The 13,403-nt window shown below is 48.4% G+C and overlaps 1 protein-coding gene across 1 annotated transcript in view; it reads left to right on the top strand.

Moving 5' to 3' along the window:
* The window catches only part of LOC116829229 (serum paraoxonase/arylesterase 2-like), a 63,548-nt gene extending 51,430 nt beyond the window's left edge, over positions 1 to 12,118 (top strand). Inside the window, exons 8-9 of the mRNA XM_075062355.1 lie at positions 5,995 to 6,123; positions 9,065 to 12,118. Of these exons, the coding sequence (XP_074918456.1) occupies positions 5,995 to 6,123; positions 9,065 to 9,223 (288 nt within the window). The 3' untranslated portion in view covers positions 9,224 to 12,118. The remainder of the gene's footprint in view (positions 1 to 5,994; positions 6,124 to 9,064) is intronic.
* Positions 12,119 to 13,403: the final 1,285 nt, after the last annotated feature.

The following is a 13,403-nucleotide window of genomic DNA, read 5'->3' as shown; positions in this document are numbered from 1 at the left end:
AGTGCACCCTCAGAGAGGATGTCGCCAGGCCCTGCTGCTTAAGTACCAGAGGTAGTCCAGAACGTGGGATCAGGCCTCCGAGGGAGTAACGTCCTGCGTTGCACACCAGCAAGAGAAGCGTTTCCACTTTGTCAGGTACGTGGATCGAGTGGGAAGGCTTTCTGCTACTGAGGAGAATATGCTGTACCTGGAGCGGAACAGCGTAACTCCGCTGTGTTTAGCCATGCAGGAGAGCCACGCCGTGAGGTGAAGGGCTGCAGGTCTGGGTGGCGAAGACTGCCGTGGTCCTGCGTGATGAGGTCTGGAAGGAGTGGGCAGGGTAACTGGACTGGCCATAGGACAGGTCGAGCAGGGTGGTGTACCAGTGCTGTCTGGGCCACGCGGCGCAATCAGGATCAGATGCGCTCTGTCCCTGCGGAGTTTTATCAGGACCCTGTGAACCAGCTGGGAACGGTGGGAAGGCGTATAGCAGGTGGTGCCTCCAAGACAGGAGGAATGCATCGTGATCGATCCCGGTGAGAGACCCTGAAAGGAGCAGAACTCCTGGCACTTTCCTGTTCGATGTGGAGGCGAACAGGTCTGTGAGGGGAAAACCCCCACCTCTGGAAGATCGAATGGATGACGTCTGGTCTTATTGACCATTCGTGACAGAGGAAGGATCGGCTCAGCGATCCGCCAGAGTTTCCGAAACCACCGGAGAAAGGACGCCAACCAGGTTACTATTGAGTGGGCTATACACAGAAGTCCCAAGTCGAATGGTCTCTTGACACAGGGGAGAAGAGCGAGTCCCTCCCGTTTGTTCAATATAATACATGGCCATTGTGTTGTCTGTAAACACAGAACACAATGGCCGTGAAGATGTTGCTGGAATGCCTGAACACGCGAGGCGGACTGCTCTCACTCTGGACGTTTATGTGGAGCGTCAGCTCCTGCATGACCAAAGGCCTGGGTACGAAGGTGACCTAGGTGAGCCCCCCCCAACCGAGGGATGACGCATCGTCGTTAAGGACAGCGAAGGGCTGTGTGATGGAACGGTATCCCTGCACATACCAGGGAGGAGTTAGCCACCAATCGAGGGAGCGAAGGTGCTCGGGAACTGTCACCAGGACGTCTATAGGTCCCTGCCCGAGGTGGTAGACTGAATTGAGCCACGTTTGAAGGGCCGCAGCGGAGACCTGGCATATTTGGTCACATAAGTACATGCGGCCATATGTCCCAGTAGGCTGAGACACGTGCGAGCCAAGGTGGTTGGGGAGGTCTGCAGACCTCGAATGATCGACACAATGTCTGAAGCTGGGGCTGAGGGAGGTAAGCCCTGGCTTGAGGGGAGTCCAGCATTGCCCCTATGAAGTCCAGCCTTTGTGTGTGGGACCAGAGTGGACTTCTTGGCATTGAGGAGCAGTCCCAACCGGAGAATAGGTCCGTGATATGCCGACATGCTGTCGGACCTGAGTCTGGGAGGCTCCTTGATGAGCCAGTCGTCCAGATATGGAAATACATGTATTTGTTGCCGGCGGAGGTGGCGGCGACGACGGCCATGCACTTCGTGAATACCCTTGAGGCGTGGAGAGGCCGAAGGGGAGGACGTAAATTGGAAGTGCTGGTGTTGACACAAAGCGAAGATACCTCCTGTGGAGGAAAGATGGAATGTGGAAGTATGCGTCCTTCATGTCGAGGGCGCATACAGTCTCCAGGATCCAAGGACGGGATAATAGTCCTAGGGAGACCATCACGGAACTTCAACTTGACCATCCATTTGTTGAGGCCTCGCAGGTCTAGGATAGGCCTGAGGGCCTCCCTTGGACTTGGGAATCAGAAAGTAGCGGGATAAAACCCCTTCCCCCTCTCCTCTGATATACCTCCTCTATAGCTCCTGCGGCGAGGAGAGACTGCACCTCTTGTAAGAGGACTTGCTCGTGAGAGGAGTCCCTGAAGAGGGACTGGGATGGGGAGTGGGAAGGCGGGGATGAAGCAAATTGGAGGTGGTATCCTTGCTTCACCGTGCGTAGAACCCAGAGATCTGAGGTCAGTTGGGACCACACCGGAAAGAAGTAGGAGAGACGGTTGGAGAAGGGAGGGGAAGGATCCTGTCTTGAGACTGGTATGCTGTCCTCGGGCGCACCTTCAAAAGTTGGACTTAGGCCCCAGGGCTGCTTTTGAGGGCCCGTGGTTTTGACCCCTTGGGGTCTGGACTGGCATCTACGGCCACCCCGCCTGCGCCTCCTACTGAAGTCCTGCCTGTGCCGAGTCATAAAGTACGGGCGATGGGGTTGAGGTCTGAAGGGTCTACGCTGGGTCACGGGGGTATGCATGCCCACCAAGCGCATGATGACCCTGTTGTCATTCAAACTCTGCAACCTGGGGTCAGTCTTCTCCGAAAACAAACCCTTGCCATCAAAGGGTAAGTCCTTGATGGTGTATTGTAGCTCGGGTGGCAGGTTGGAGACCTGGAGCCAGGAGATACGCCTCATGGTAATACCAGAGGCCAGAATTCTGGCTGCCGAGTCGGCCGCATCGAGGGAGGCTTGGAGAGAGGTTCTGGCCACCTTCTTCCCTTCCTCCAGGAATGCGGCAAATTCCTGGCGTGAATCTGGGGGCAGTAGTTCAGTGAACCTACCCACCTCCGCTCAGGTGTTATAGCTGTAACGGCTCAAGAGAGCCTGCTGGTTGGCCACCCGGAGCTGCAGGGCCCCCGCTGAATACACCTTACAGCCCAGGAGGTCCTTCCGCCTAGCCTCCTTGGATTTTGGGGCTGGTGCCTACTGGCCATGGCGTTCCCTTTCGTTGACCGACTGGACAACTAATGAGGAGGGAGGAGGATGAACATATAAGTACTCATACTCCCGAGAGTGTACCATATATTTCCTCTCGACTCCCTTTGCTGTAGGGGGAATGGAGGCTGGGGACTGCCATAAGCTGTCGGCAGTGGCCTGGATGGTCTTAATAAACGGCAGAGCCACCCTAGTGGGGGCATCCGCAGACAGGATGCTCATGACGGGGTCCTCGACCTCCGGGACTTCCTCCACTGGGAGGTTAATGTTGAGTGCCACCCTGCGAAGGAGGTCCTGATGGGCCCTGAGGTCTATCGGCGGGGGCCCTGATGATGAGGTCCCTGCCACAGCCTCATCCGGAGAAGAAGAGGATGATACTCCGGGGATGAGAGGGTCCTGAATGGCCTCTTGCTCCTGGGGCGGTTCCTGCTCTAGCTAGCAGTACCCGATGGGAGTCTGGAGGGTGGGTCATCTGCTCTCGCGTCCCAGCTGGAGGGGGACGAGTAATGGTGGCCTCTGGTGCCGATGCTCTGAGGCAGTGGAGCAAGAGTCTGGACTAATGGACAGGAGCACCTTGGGCTTGATGGTATGCCCAGGGTGTCCAAAAGGACCACTGTTGAGGTCCCATGTCCTGAGACCGGACGTCCTGGAAGACCCCCGTAGGCACCTCTGTATCACGGTCCTGGTCGTAATAACTGTCCGTGTGGGAGGACACCGATATCTGCCTGGACGGCCATGGGGGAGCAGAGAAACCTGGAGCAGAAGTCCCGATGGACCTTGCTCCCCTCTTTTAGCGGGGACCGGTGCCGGTATTCAGAGCAGTAGCGAGATCGAGACCGGGACCTGCGACCAGACCGGTGTTGGGAGGTCGACCGGGATCTCAAGTCCCTGCGGCGTGATCGGCTCCAGGAGGTACGGTGCCTGGGTCAGTGCCGGGAACCAGAGTGGTGCTGCGAATATCGAGGCGGAGAACGAGAGTCTGACCGGTGCCATGAGTCCAACTGGTGCCGTGTAGAGGAACAGTGCCGGGACTGCGAGCGGCGTCTAGAGCGGGAGCGTCGTCTCGACTGGGAGCGCCTGTGGGACCGCGACCTTGAGCGGTGCCGGTCCGCTGAGCCGACAGATGGCGGTCTGGTCAGGGACGGCTTGCCCATAGATTGGAATACCTGCACCAGCGGTCCAGGGGTAGGGGCAGTGCCGCATCAGTGATGGCAATCAAGTCTCTCGTCGCCGAAAACACCTCCAGTGTAGATGGCATAGTGAGCACTACCACGGCAGGTGCCGGGGAGCTATCAGGCGCCGGACTCGATGGCCCTTGCAGGGCCGGAATCGACGGTGTCGGTTTAGGCGGTGCCGCGGCAGGTATCGGTGCCGGGTGGTCCGATTTAGGCGCAGTCTCTGGCTGCGACGTGGGTGTTGCCGAAGCAGCAGGAGTCTTAGCCTTCTTCGACCTTGGGGAGAGGGAGCGGCCTGGAGTCGATTTCGGTGCCGGCGGTGGCTGGTGCCGGGAGTCTTTAGACGTACCGGTGTGGTCCAGTGCTGTGAGGGTGCCTCTGCTCACCGGCTGACTCGTGCTCGGTGCTGAAGGTGAAGGTGTCAAGGCTGCTTCCATGAGGAGCTGTTTTAATCTGATGTCCCGCTCCTTCTTAGTTCGTGGCTTGAAAGCCTTGCAAATCGAGCACTTAGCAGTTAAGGGCGATTCCCCGAGGCATTTCAAACAGGAGCCGTGGGGGTCTCCTGTTGGCATCGGCCTGTGACAGGCCAAGCACGGTTTGAAACCCGGTGAGCCGGGCATGAGATCCGGCACCGGGTACAGGGAAGGGGCTACTCCTCGAACCCTGCTAACAAGCACTAACTAACAAACTATTAAATTATGAACTTACAACTAAATCTAGCCATATATAAGAACAAGAACAACAACTATGTATACGATAACGAGAAAAAAACTACGAGTGGCTAGGGAAGGTGGAGGTCAGCTAAGCCGCACTCCACTGTTCCAATGACCGACACGGGTGGTAAGAAGGAACTGGAGGATGGCCGGGTCGGCTGGGGTATATATCCAGTGCCATAGCGGCGCCACTCCAGGGGGTGCCCAACCGACCCGCCGAGTGTTGCTAGGGTAAAAGTTTCTCCGACGAACGTGCACGCGGCACGCACACACCTAACTGGAATGGATATGAGCAATCACTCGAAGAAGAACAACAGTTACAAAGGTTAGTAACCGTCTTTTTCTAATGCCAGCTTTTTACTGTCTCTTCAGCCACTCATGTCTCTTTCCCTCCCTCACACCTACACAAAGGATCATAGAAACATAGGGCTGGAGGGGACCTCAACAGATCATCTAGTCCACCCTGCTGAGGCAAGATTAACCCTTTAACTCTTCCATATTTTCAATTCCTTTCCTTTCCAGGGATTTCTTACTCAGACCCCAGATTCTGGAATTGGTTCTGCTGCATCCTGGTCCCCGGCCAAAATCCAGAACAACCTCAGGGCTGCTCTGAAATCATAGAATGTTAAGGCTGCTTTATGCCACTGGAGCAGCACAAGTTACGTAGAAATGGGAACATCTGCAGTTACACTGGATAAGATTATTTATGAATAAAATGGTTCTGGAAAGGATATAAACCCCTCTGGGCAGGTTTTTCCATGATTTCCCAATTTCGACTTCTTACACTTGAGTTTCACATTGACGCATCAGGTGCCTGGCCAAGATGAACCATGGGTGTGATCCAGTGTGGCAGCTGATAGCATCCCAGCAGATAACTTCCCAAGGACAGCTTTCCTTTCCACGTGATCTGAGTCTTCTCCTTGCTGACCTCAAGAGTCAGTCTCCCCTTTTCTTTTTTAATTCAGGTTGTCAGTCCTAGCTGGGAGGGACACTGCGAACTTTCATGCCTGTAACGCAGCATGCACACCTATATAAAAACGTAAGGTTTGAAGGTGACTAGGGCTAATAATATGATCCTTCCTGCAGCCCTAGAAGCTGGAATGAGTTGCTGAAGCAAGTATGTAAGTATTTATAATGTGCCCATCACCCTCATATCTGGGCAGTACAACAGACGGTGCATGTTGACAAAAGGTGTAGTTCGGGGAAACTCTTATGGTGGTTTCAGTCCAAATTTTTGAGGAATATGCTGATGATAAATGAATAAAGAGAGGCTATAAATGAAGTTAGTGACTTTGACGTGTGTGTCACTGTGTTGGGTTCTCCCATGTTTGATAGGTGCTGGAATTGGACACACTAGTCGATAACTTATTTGTTGATCCTTACACTGGAGATGTTTGGGGAGGATGTCATCCCAATGGCATGAAGCTATTCCACTATGATCCTGAGAATCTTCCTGGTTCTGAGGTTAGTTTGACAGATTCTATTGGAAGATTAGACCTTGTCTATACTGTAAAACTGTATTGCTTTAACTAGAAAAATATAACTAAAGTGGTGCAACTGCACCTTCCCTCCCCTGAGTTGGATGCAGTTAAATAAGTATGGAAGTGTTTATACTGGTACAGATTATTCCATTATGGGAAGGAGAATAAGCCATTCTGGTGTAAGGTACCTTTATACTGGTATGACTGTGCCCACACTAGAATAATTATTTGCATTAAAACAAACAAATTTACTCCCCCCGCTCCATATTCCTAACGAAAATAGGGATACTAGTACAAAATCTGTGTGTAGATGAGACATTGGTGTGTCTTCTAAAACAAAATAGAAGAACAATGCAGAGCTTTAAAGGAATACTTCAGTCTGGTTTCTGTGGAATAGTGCTTGTATCTTATATTGATGACATAAGGTAGTGATGCTATAAGTCAGAAAAATCAGCTGTTGATGCTAATTTCTGTAGCATTCAATGGCGCTGAATGGTGGGTGTAGGTAATGTAACACATCTATATTAATGCTAATTGTTCAGAGCTGAAGGGGAGAAAAATTTCAGTTCTGTCATATGGAATCTTTTGCCATAATCCACAATAACCAGTGCTTTGAGGTTATGTGAATGCAAATATTTTTGTTAACATTCCTGAGTAAAACTAAATGCATCGGAATCAGGAAATAAGTTAAGCAGAACGGCCCCTTTGGAAATCTCAGCTGGAGTTAAGCAACTGGCTTCCACTGACTTTCAGTGGGAGTCATGGGTGTAACTCATTTAGGTCCCTTAGAAAATCCCAGCCAAAGTACCCAATTTACCACTGTGTTACTCTGGTCGGAGGCTTGAGTAACTGCACTGATATCTGAGGCGCCATGCTGACATTAACTGGAGCAGCACAGAGAATAATTGGGCTCAGATAGTTCTTGTGTGGAGTGGGCACTACTTCAGCAGGTCACCTGAGAGAGCGTGTGGAGATGGTGCTCCCTCTGGAGTATAGACTCACCAAAGCTGTGATCCTCACCTCTGCCTTCCCAGGAACAGACAAGCAACATGCCATGCCTTGACTTACTAAAAAACTATGAACTTCATATTGAGACCTCTTTAAATCTGTGTCATCTTGGTGTCTGTCAGATAGTGGTAAAACTGACTGGATGTATGGCAGCTTACAGGACAGAGCAGAAAGTCTGATCTGCCCCATGCCCTGCACTGTCATGGCTACACTCCCACTTTCCCAACAAGTTATGTTCCACGTGCTGCACAGTTGCAACCTCTCAGCCACCCTGACTGAAACAATCCCTCCAGCTGCTTGGACCTTGATCCTGAACCTGAGCTGACTTCACCCTGGATTCTGTGAACCACGAAGCAGGAGATGCTTCTTCAGGCAGGGTGATGGAAGGGCAGCACGTATGTACAGAAGAAGACTGGGAAGGTGTGGGTTGTGGTCAGGAATAGTGCAAAGTAGATGGGTCTGGAAAAAGCCACAGCCTGCTTTGCTTTTTGACCTGCAAGATGGCAACTGCCAAGAGAGAGCAGCTCATAGCCATGGAAAAGGTGATACATGGATGGGTAAGGTGGGATTTCCAAAAGGACTAAACAGAGGTAGGGAGCTCAAGTTCCATGGACTGACTAGTGCTCCTAAGTCACTTCAGTCCTTTTGGAAAATCCCACCCCTTAGCTAACATTTCATATTAAAAGGAATTACCCGTGAACAACCTTTTCAGACTCCATTTCCCTCCTAACTAGTGGCTAGACTCCAAATTTACTGGAAGAGCATGAACTCCAAGCACTTGACTATTGTGAGCCTTGCCAGATAACATCTTTTAAAATGCCTCAGTGACCACCAGAAAAAATCTCCATCTGATAGTTCAATCAATTCCAGGCTGCTTTCTCTGCAGCTGCAGTCTAATTAAATGTTGATGAATTACATGTTTGGTGCCAGCTCAGTTTAATTGTATTTGTAAAAGAAATATTGCCTGAGAATAGAATAAGGACAAATTTAGCCTTGTTCTTTCTCATTTACTCTTTAGATTTTATAATGGCCCTTAGTGAGCTACTTTCAGCAATCCTTGCTTTTCTGTGATTTAACTGAGAGTATTCAGTTAAAATACCAATGGGAGTATCGCACAGTACGATGCTACTCAGCGTGAATAAGAGTGTCTTTTTTTTTTTATGCACTCTTGCTGCCATCATCAAGAAACTCTATGCTCAGGGATCTGTTGACACCGAAATTGTAACATTTCATAGCAGTGGAACTTTTCACCTTCAAGTATTCTGCTACCTTAGACAATCATTGGAACATTGTGTCCATTCTGGTGTCCACACTTCAAAAAGGAAGTTGACAAATTGGAAGGGGTTCAGAAAAGCGCACCAAGAATGTTCCAAGGTCTGAAGAGAGACCAGAGAAGTCCCATCTGTTTAGCTTAACGAAGAGAAGGTTAAGAGGTGTCTTGATCACCGTCTAAAAGTACCTACAGAGGGAGAAGACCTCTGATTTAGGTTTTTTTTTTAAATCTAGCAGATGAAGGTATTGAGCAATCTAATGGCTGAAAGCTGAAGCTAGACAAATACAGACTAGAAATAATGTGCAAATTTTTAATAGTGAGGGTAAGTAGCTGTTGGAACAACTTACCTTAGGATGTGGTGGATTCTCTGTCACTTTAAATCAAGACAGTAGCTTTCTGAATAGTATGCTCCAGTTGTAGCCTTAATGCAGGAATCATTTGGTGAAATTCTATGGCCTGTGTTATGGGAGGGCGTAGATCTTAAGGCCGGAAGGGACCATTATGATGATCTAGCCTATGAATTTAACTATTTAGCTTAGATTAATATACTTTTTAAAAGGTCTTGTCTCTGCTGAACTCTTATCAGCTTCTATAAAAGTAGTACAATTTCTGTATTGACTGCACGTAACGCTTCCCTCTGCAGGTAATCCGGATCCAGAACATTCTTTCTGCAAAACCTACAGTGACCCAGGTGTATGCTGAGAATGGCTCAGTGCTTCAGGGATGTTCAGTTGCTGCAGTGTATTCTGGGAAACTGTTCATAGGCACAGTGTTCCACAGAGCTCTGTACTGTGAACTATAGTTCGCTCTGGGTAGACTTTGTTGAGGGGAGGGTTCAGTTTCTTCTAAATTGCTAATAATTCCAAGCTACATTGCAATAAGAGTTATGAAAATGTACTCCTAGCCTTCCTCAGTGGTGAAGGGAAATGGATTTAAAGGTAAAAGAATGTGGGTGAGTGTGTGGGGATTAATGTGGAAGATCCCAGGCCAATAACAAGATGTGGATGTAAATTACAAATTCAACATTAAAAGAAAATGGCTGAAAATTATAGTTGGTTCTTGGGCTACCAACTGTGATCAGACTTCTGGGGAGTTGATGACCTGCCTACTGTGTAAAATAATGGAGGCAGAGTTGAATAAATATGTCATTTCGTGGTTTGGATCAGTGACCCAAGTACTTTGGCAGGGAGGAGGGGCTCCCTTTTCCCCCTCCATCAATTTTCCCTAGACTGTAAGAAATTATTTGAAACGCATGGGTTGCCTTCTCATGAACCTGTTCTCGGACATACTCTTGCCTGCATGCGAGAGTATAAGGTACATGATTTAAATAACCCTTCAAAGAATGAGTTCAAAAATCTCTTCTTTCTGAAGAGGTCTGAAATTCCTTAACCAAACAGTGCCTTGGAGCCTGCAGTCTCCGCATACAGCCAGAGGAGCAGTGGTGAAAGCTGCACCACAGCGAAGGCCTTTAGCATAGAGTGCAGTTTGTGCACTATGTGTTTAATTTCCATGCTGCATGAAACTGCCACACTCACGGCAAAGGGTTCTACCGCCGTTTGCTAGAATGGCACAGTCCACACTGTGTAATCATTGTATTGGTGAGGCTCGTATGATCTTTGTCTGCTAGCCAGCATGCTACTTCATCCCCTCAAGGTTAAAGAATTCTGCCACTGTTTCTCTAGCAAGAAGACAGGTGGTATGGTCTTGGAGAGTGAACTCAGGACTTGGAATCAGGGACAGCTGCATTCTAATCATACTTCTGCCATGGCTGAGCTGTGTTGCTGGGGGGAGGTTACTTAACCACTCTCACGCCCTTTCTTCAGCTGTAGATTGGGGGAAGAGATGCCAAGGGCACAGAACAGTTATGAGGAATGATAGAAAATGTGAAAGCAGCGTCACTTCAGTGCTAGCTTCCTGATCTGCAATAGGAGGATGCTGTACTGGATCGGGTAGAACACTGCCACGGGAGCAAGTGCCGAGGCAACCTGTCCTGAAGCTGTGGCTGTCGTACTCTTCCTGTGGCTTACACTCTCACTGTTGACTGCACTGGGAAGCAACTACCAGGAGCTCTGACGGGTTATTTTTAATGATCCTCTGTATAAAAAATCCATGTGCAATAAAAGGGAAAAATTCTAGTCAGCTAGGTTATAGTTCTACCCATGGCAGATGAGGCTGGGCAAAGGAGCTAGTAATATTCTAAACCATGAGAGCAAAAGGTCAGCCTTAGAGGTAGAATTCTAGCCCATGGTTAAAAAAGCCCCCGTGCATTATCAACCTAGGAATAGAGTTAACTTCTATTGGTTCCCTTCCCTATTGCTACCCCTGCCTCCATGTTCCGGTTAGACTCTGCTCGCTCCAAATCATCTCTGTGCTGGCTGAGCCACCTTTCCAAACACGTTGGGCTCTAGCGTCAGTGCTGCTAGTGGGGAGAGAGCATTGTACTAAGTGAGCAGCTCAGGTGTGGCTGCTACCAGTGAGTTACAAGGTGATAAAATGGTCAATTTCCTGTACCATGGTGGCTAGGCTGTTGTGACTTTGCGATCTAAGACTCTGCAATTAGATTACTTTCTAATCACAGCAACTTGACAGCAGCAACTGCGGTTGGATAGAGAATGTGTTGTTTTTACAGAAACAGAGAAGGGTCTGGTGGGGTCTGGCTCAAGGGGAAAATAAAGCAACTGTGTGGCCCCCTCACTGGCTGCTCTAGGGGTCATGCCAGCATGTGCAGAATCAGTCCTGCACCCCCTCTCCACTGATGAGCCCCACTCTAGTGGGGGTGGGGGGAGACATGGCCAAGGCATTCCTGTGACCTGACTACTTGCTCGCTGCTGTAACAGCCCCAGGGCTCATAGGGACCAGAGCACAGGTTAGGGCTGCCCTACCTGAACTGGAAGCTAACTAGAAGCCACATGTGATTGCTTGCCAATCTGGGGGCTAACTCATGGCAGTGAAGAGCCTGGGTCTGGAACAGAGGGGAGGTGCCTTGCATCTGGTGCAAACTGAGGAACTCTGCATCAGTACCAGCATGAACCTAACCCCTGAATGCCAGAGAACGCACTGTATGCTCATTTGCCTTTATTTTAGGGGGAGCAAACTGGCTGCTCCAGCAGCTTCTCTGCCTGCAGCATTTGTTTAAGATAACAGTAGGGAAAGCACAGCTTCCTCCTCCTCTACTTTTTCCAGAGCACAAACTGGGCCCTTTTGGGGGAAGTACTAATAGAAAGTTATATGTCTTCAAATATACTTCGTTCTGGAATATGTTCTAGTCTTGTGGTTAATTACTATGTAAACAAAATTCTTATAAGGAAAAACATCACCTGACATGATATTGTAAAAATCAAAACGTTATGTTTCTGATGAGCAATATAAATACTGATTTTTTTGTATTTGAAATTGTGCCTTCATAATACTCAGTGGGTCATTATAAACAATGTTTAGCTTTCCTACTCCCTGTGCTTTTCCAAATTCATTAATTGATGTACAGTGTCAAACTGATTTGATTGTAAACCTGGTAAACCATGAATGTTCTGATCTTTATGAAAAGATATTACACCACAGAATTCTTATACAAAATGTGACCCATCTTACCTCTTATCCTTTAGATTAAACCTTCTTCAAAGGTAAAATTAGTTGGAATCGTTTTGTCCATTATCCCAATTTTTGGTTCTGGGAAAAATAAAGCCTGTATTGATCCTGGTTTTTGTTTTAATTGTCGCTGTCTCTCTTCTTCGTGGCTTTTATATCGAGCCCATAGCTGTGGTATGTATGTTCTGCTGTCAGTCATGAACTAAGACGAACAATGGAATGGGGAAAAATTAAATGACTAGCTACAGGCATTTTTTATATATATAATGTAGTACCTCACATCACATCAAAAATCAGGCAAATGCATTATCTTATGCTTACAAAACTCTTTGTGTTGTTAGCACTGGGGCCTTATGCTGCACTGGCCATCTCATCTGGTCTGTCTTTTGTATAGGCAGAAGACATGTGTCTGTCTGAACCCTGTAGGGTCCCAGTCACTAACAGTTTGCCCTGCTGTGAGAAGCACAGGGTTACCTGTAACTCCTAAGTTTTCTACGTTAATCACTGGCAGTTGGACATAGCACTGTCTTCAATATAGGCCCTGTTAGTGCTGTCTCAAAAAAGTAAGTATAGAATGACCTTTAAAGCTCGATTATGCAGCAAAAAAACTGACGTTAAACACAACTCTACATGTAAAGTGATTTCTAGCAGAAATCTCTAGTCACAGGACCAAATGACTCAGACACATTTTAAGCCTGACCCACCGATGGTTCAAGTCTGCTTTTTCTGCATGCCATTTTTCCAGTTTCACTACTTGGCTGTGGCCTGGGCACACTGTCCTCTTACTTGCCTTCTACCCACATGCATTTGCTGTAAAGAACAACTAGAGCATGTGAAACAACTTATGTAAAGCTATGGCTGCAATTTCACATACAGCTGCTAAAATACATGGAAAAGGAAGCAGACCAGCCTGTGCTTGTAGACAGTAAAACTCTTCTACATGACAACTCCTCCCTTGGGAGACTGAGGTCAGATATTCCAAGTGATGGCTTTCTTTGATCCTCTTTTAAAGCCCCCCCCCACAGTCCAAGTGGTAGATTGTGGAACATACACTTTTCAACATAGCATAAAGTACCACTCAATAAACAGGACTAGCAGGAAATACTGATGAAAACTACGCTGTGAGGCACCTATCTTCTACACTGTAGATAGGAGGCAGGTCATTGCTGGACTATGGAGTAAACTGTGGCCTGGTCTATACTACACGTTTAAACCGAATTTAGTAGTGTTAAACCGATTTAACCCTGCACCCGTCCACACGAGGCCCTTTATATCGATATAAAGGGCTCTTTAAACCAGTTTCTGTACTCCTCCCCGACGAGAGGAGTAGCGCTGAAATCGGTATTGCCATGTCGGATTAGGGTTAGTGTAGCCACAAATCGACGGTATTGGCCTCC

Source organism: Chelonoidis abingdonii, chromosome 2 (assembly GCF_003597395.2).
Source record: "Chelonoidis abingdonii isolate Lonesome George chromosome 2, CheloAbing_2.0, whole genome shotgun sequence".
Taxonomy (NCBI): Eukaryota; Metazoa; Chordata; order Testudines; family Testudinidae; genus Chelonoidis; species Chelonoidis abingdonii.
This window is presented reverse-complemented; position numbering and strand designations above follow the sequence as displayed.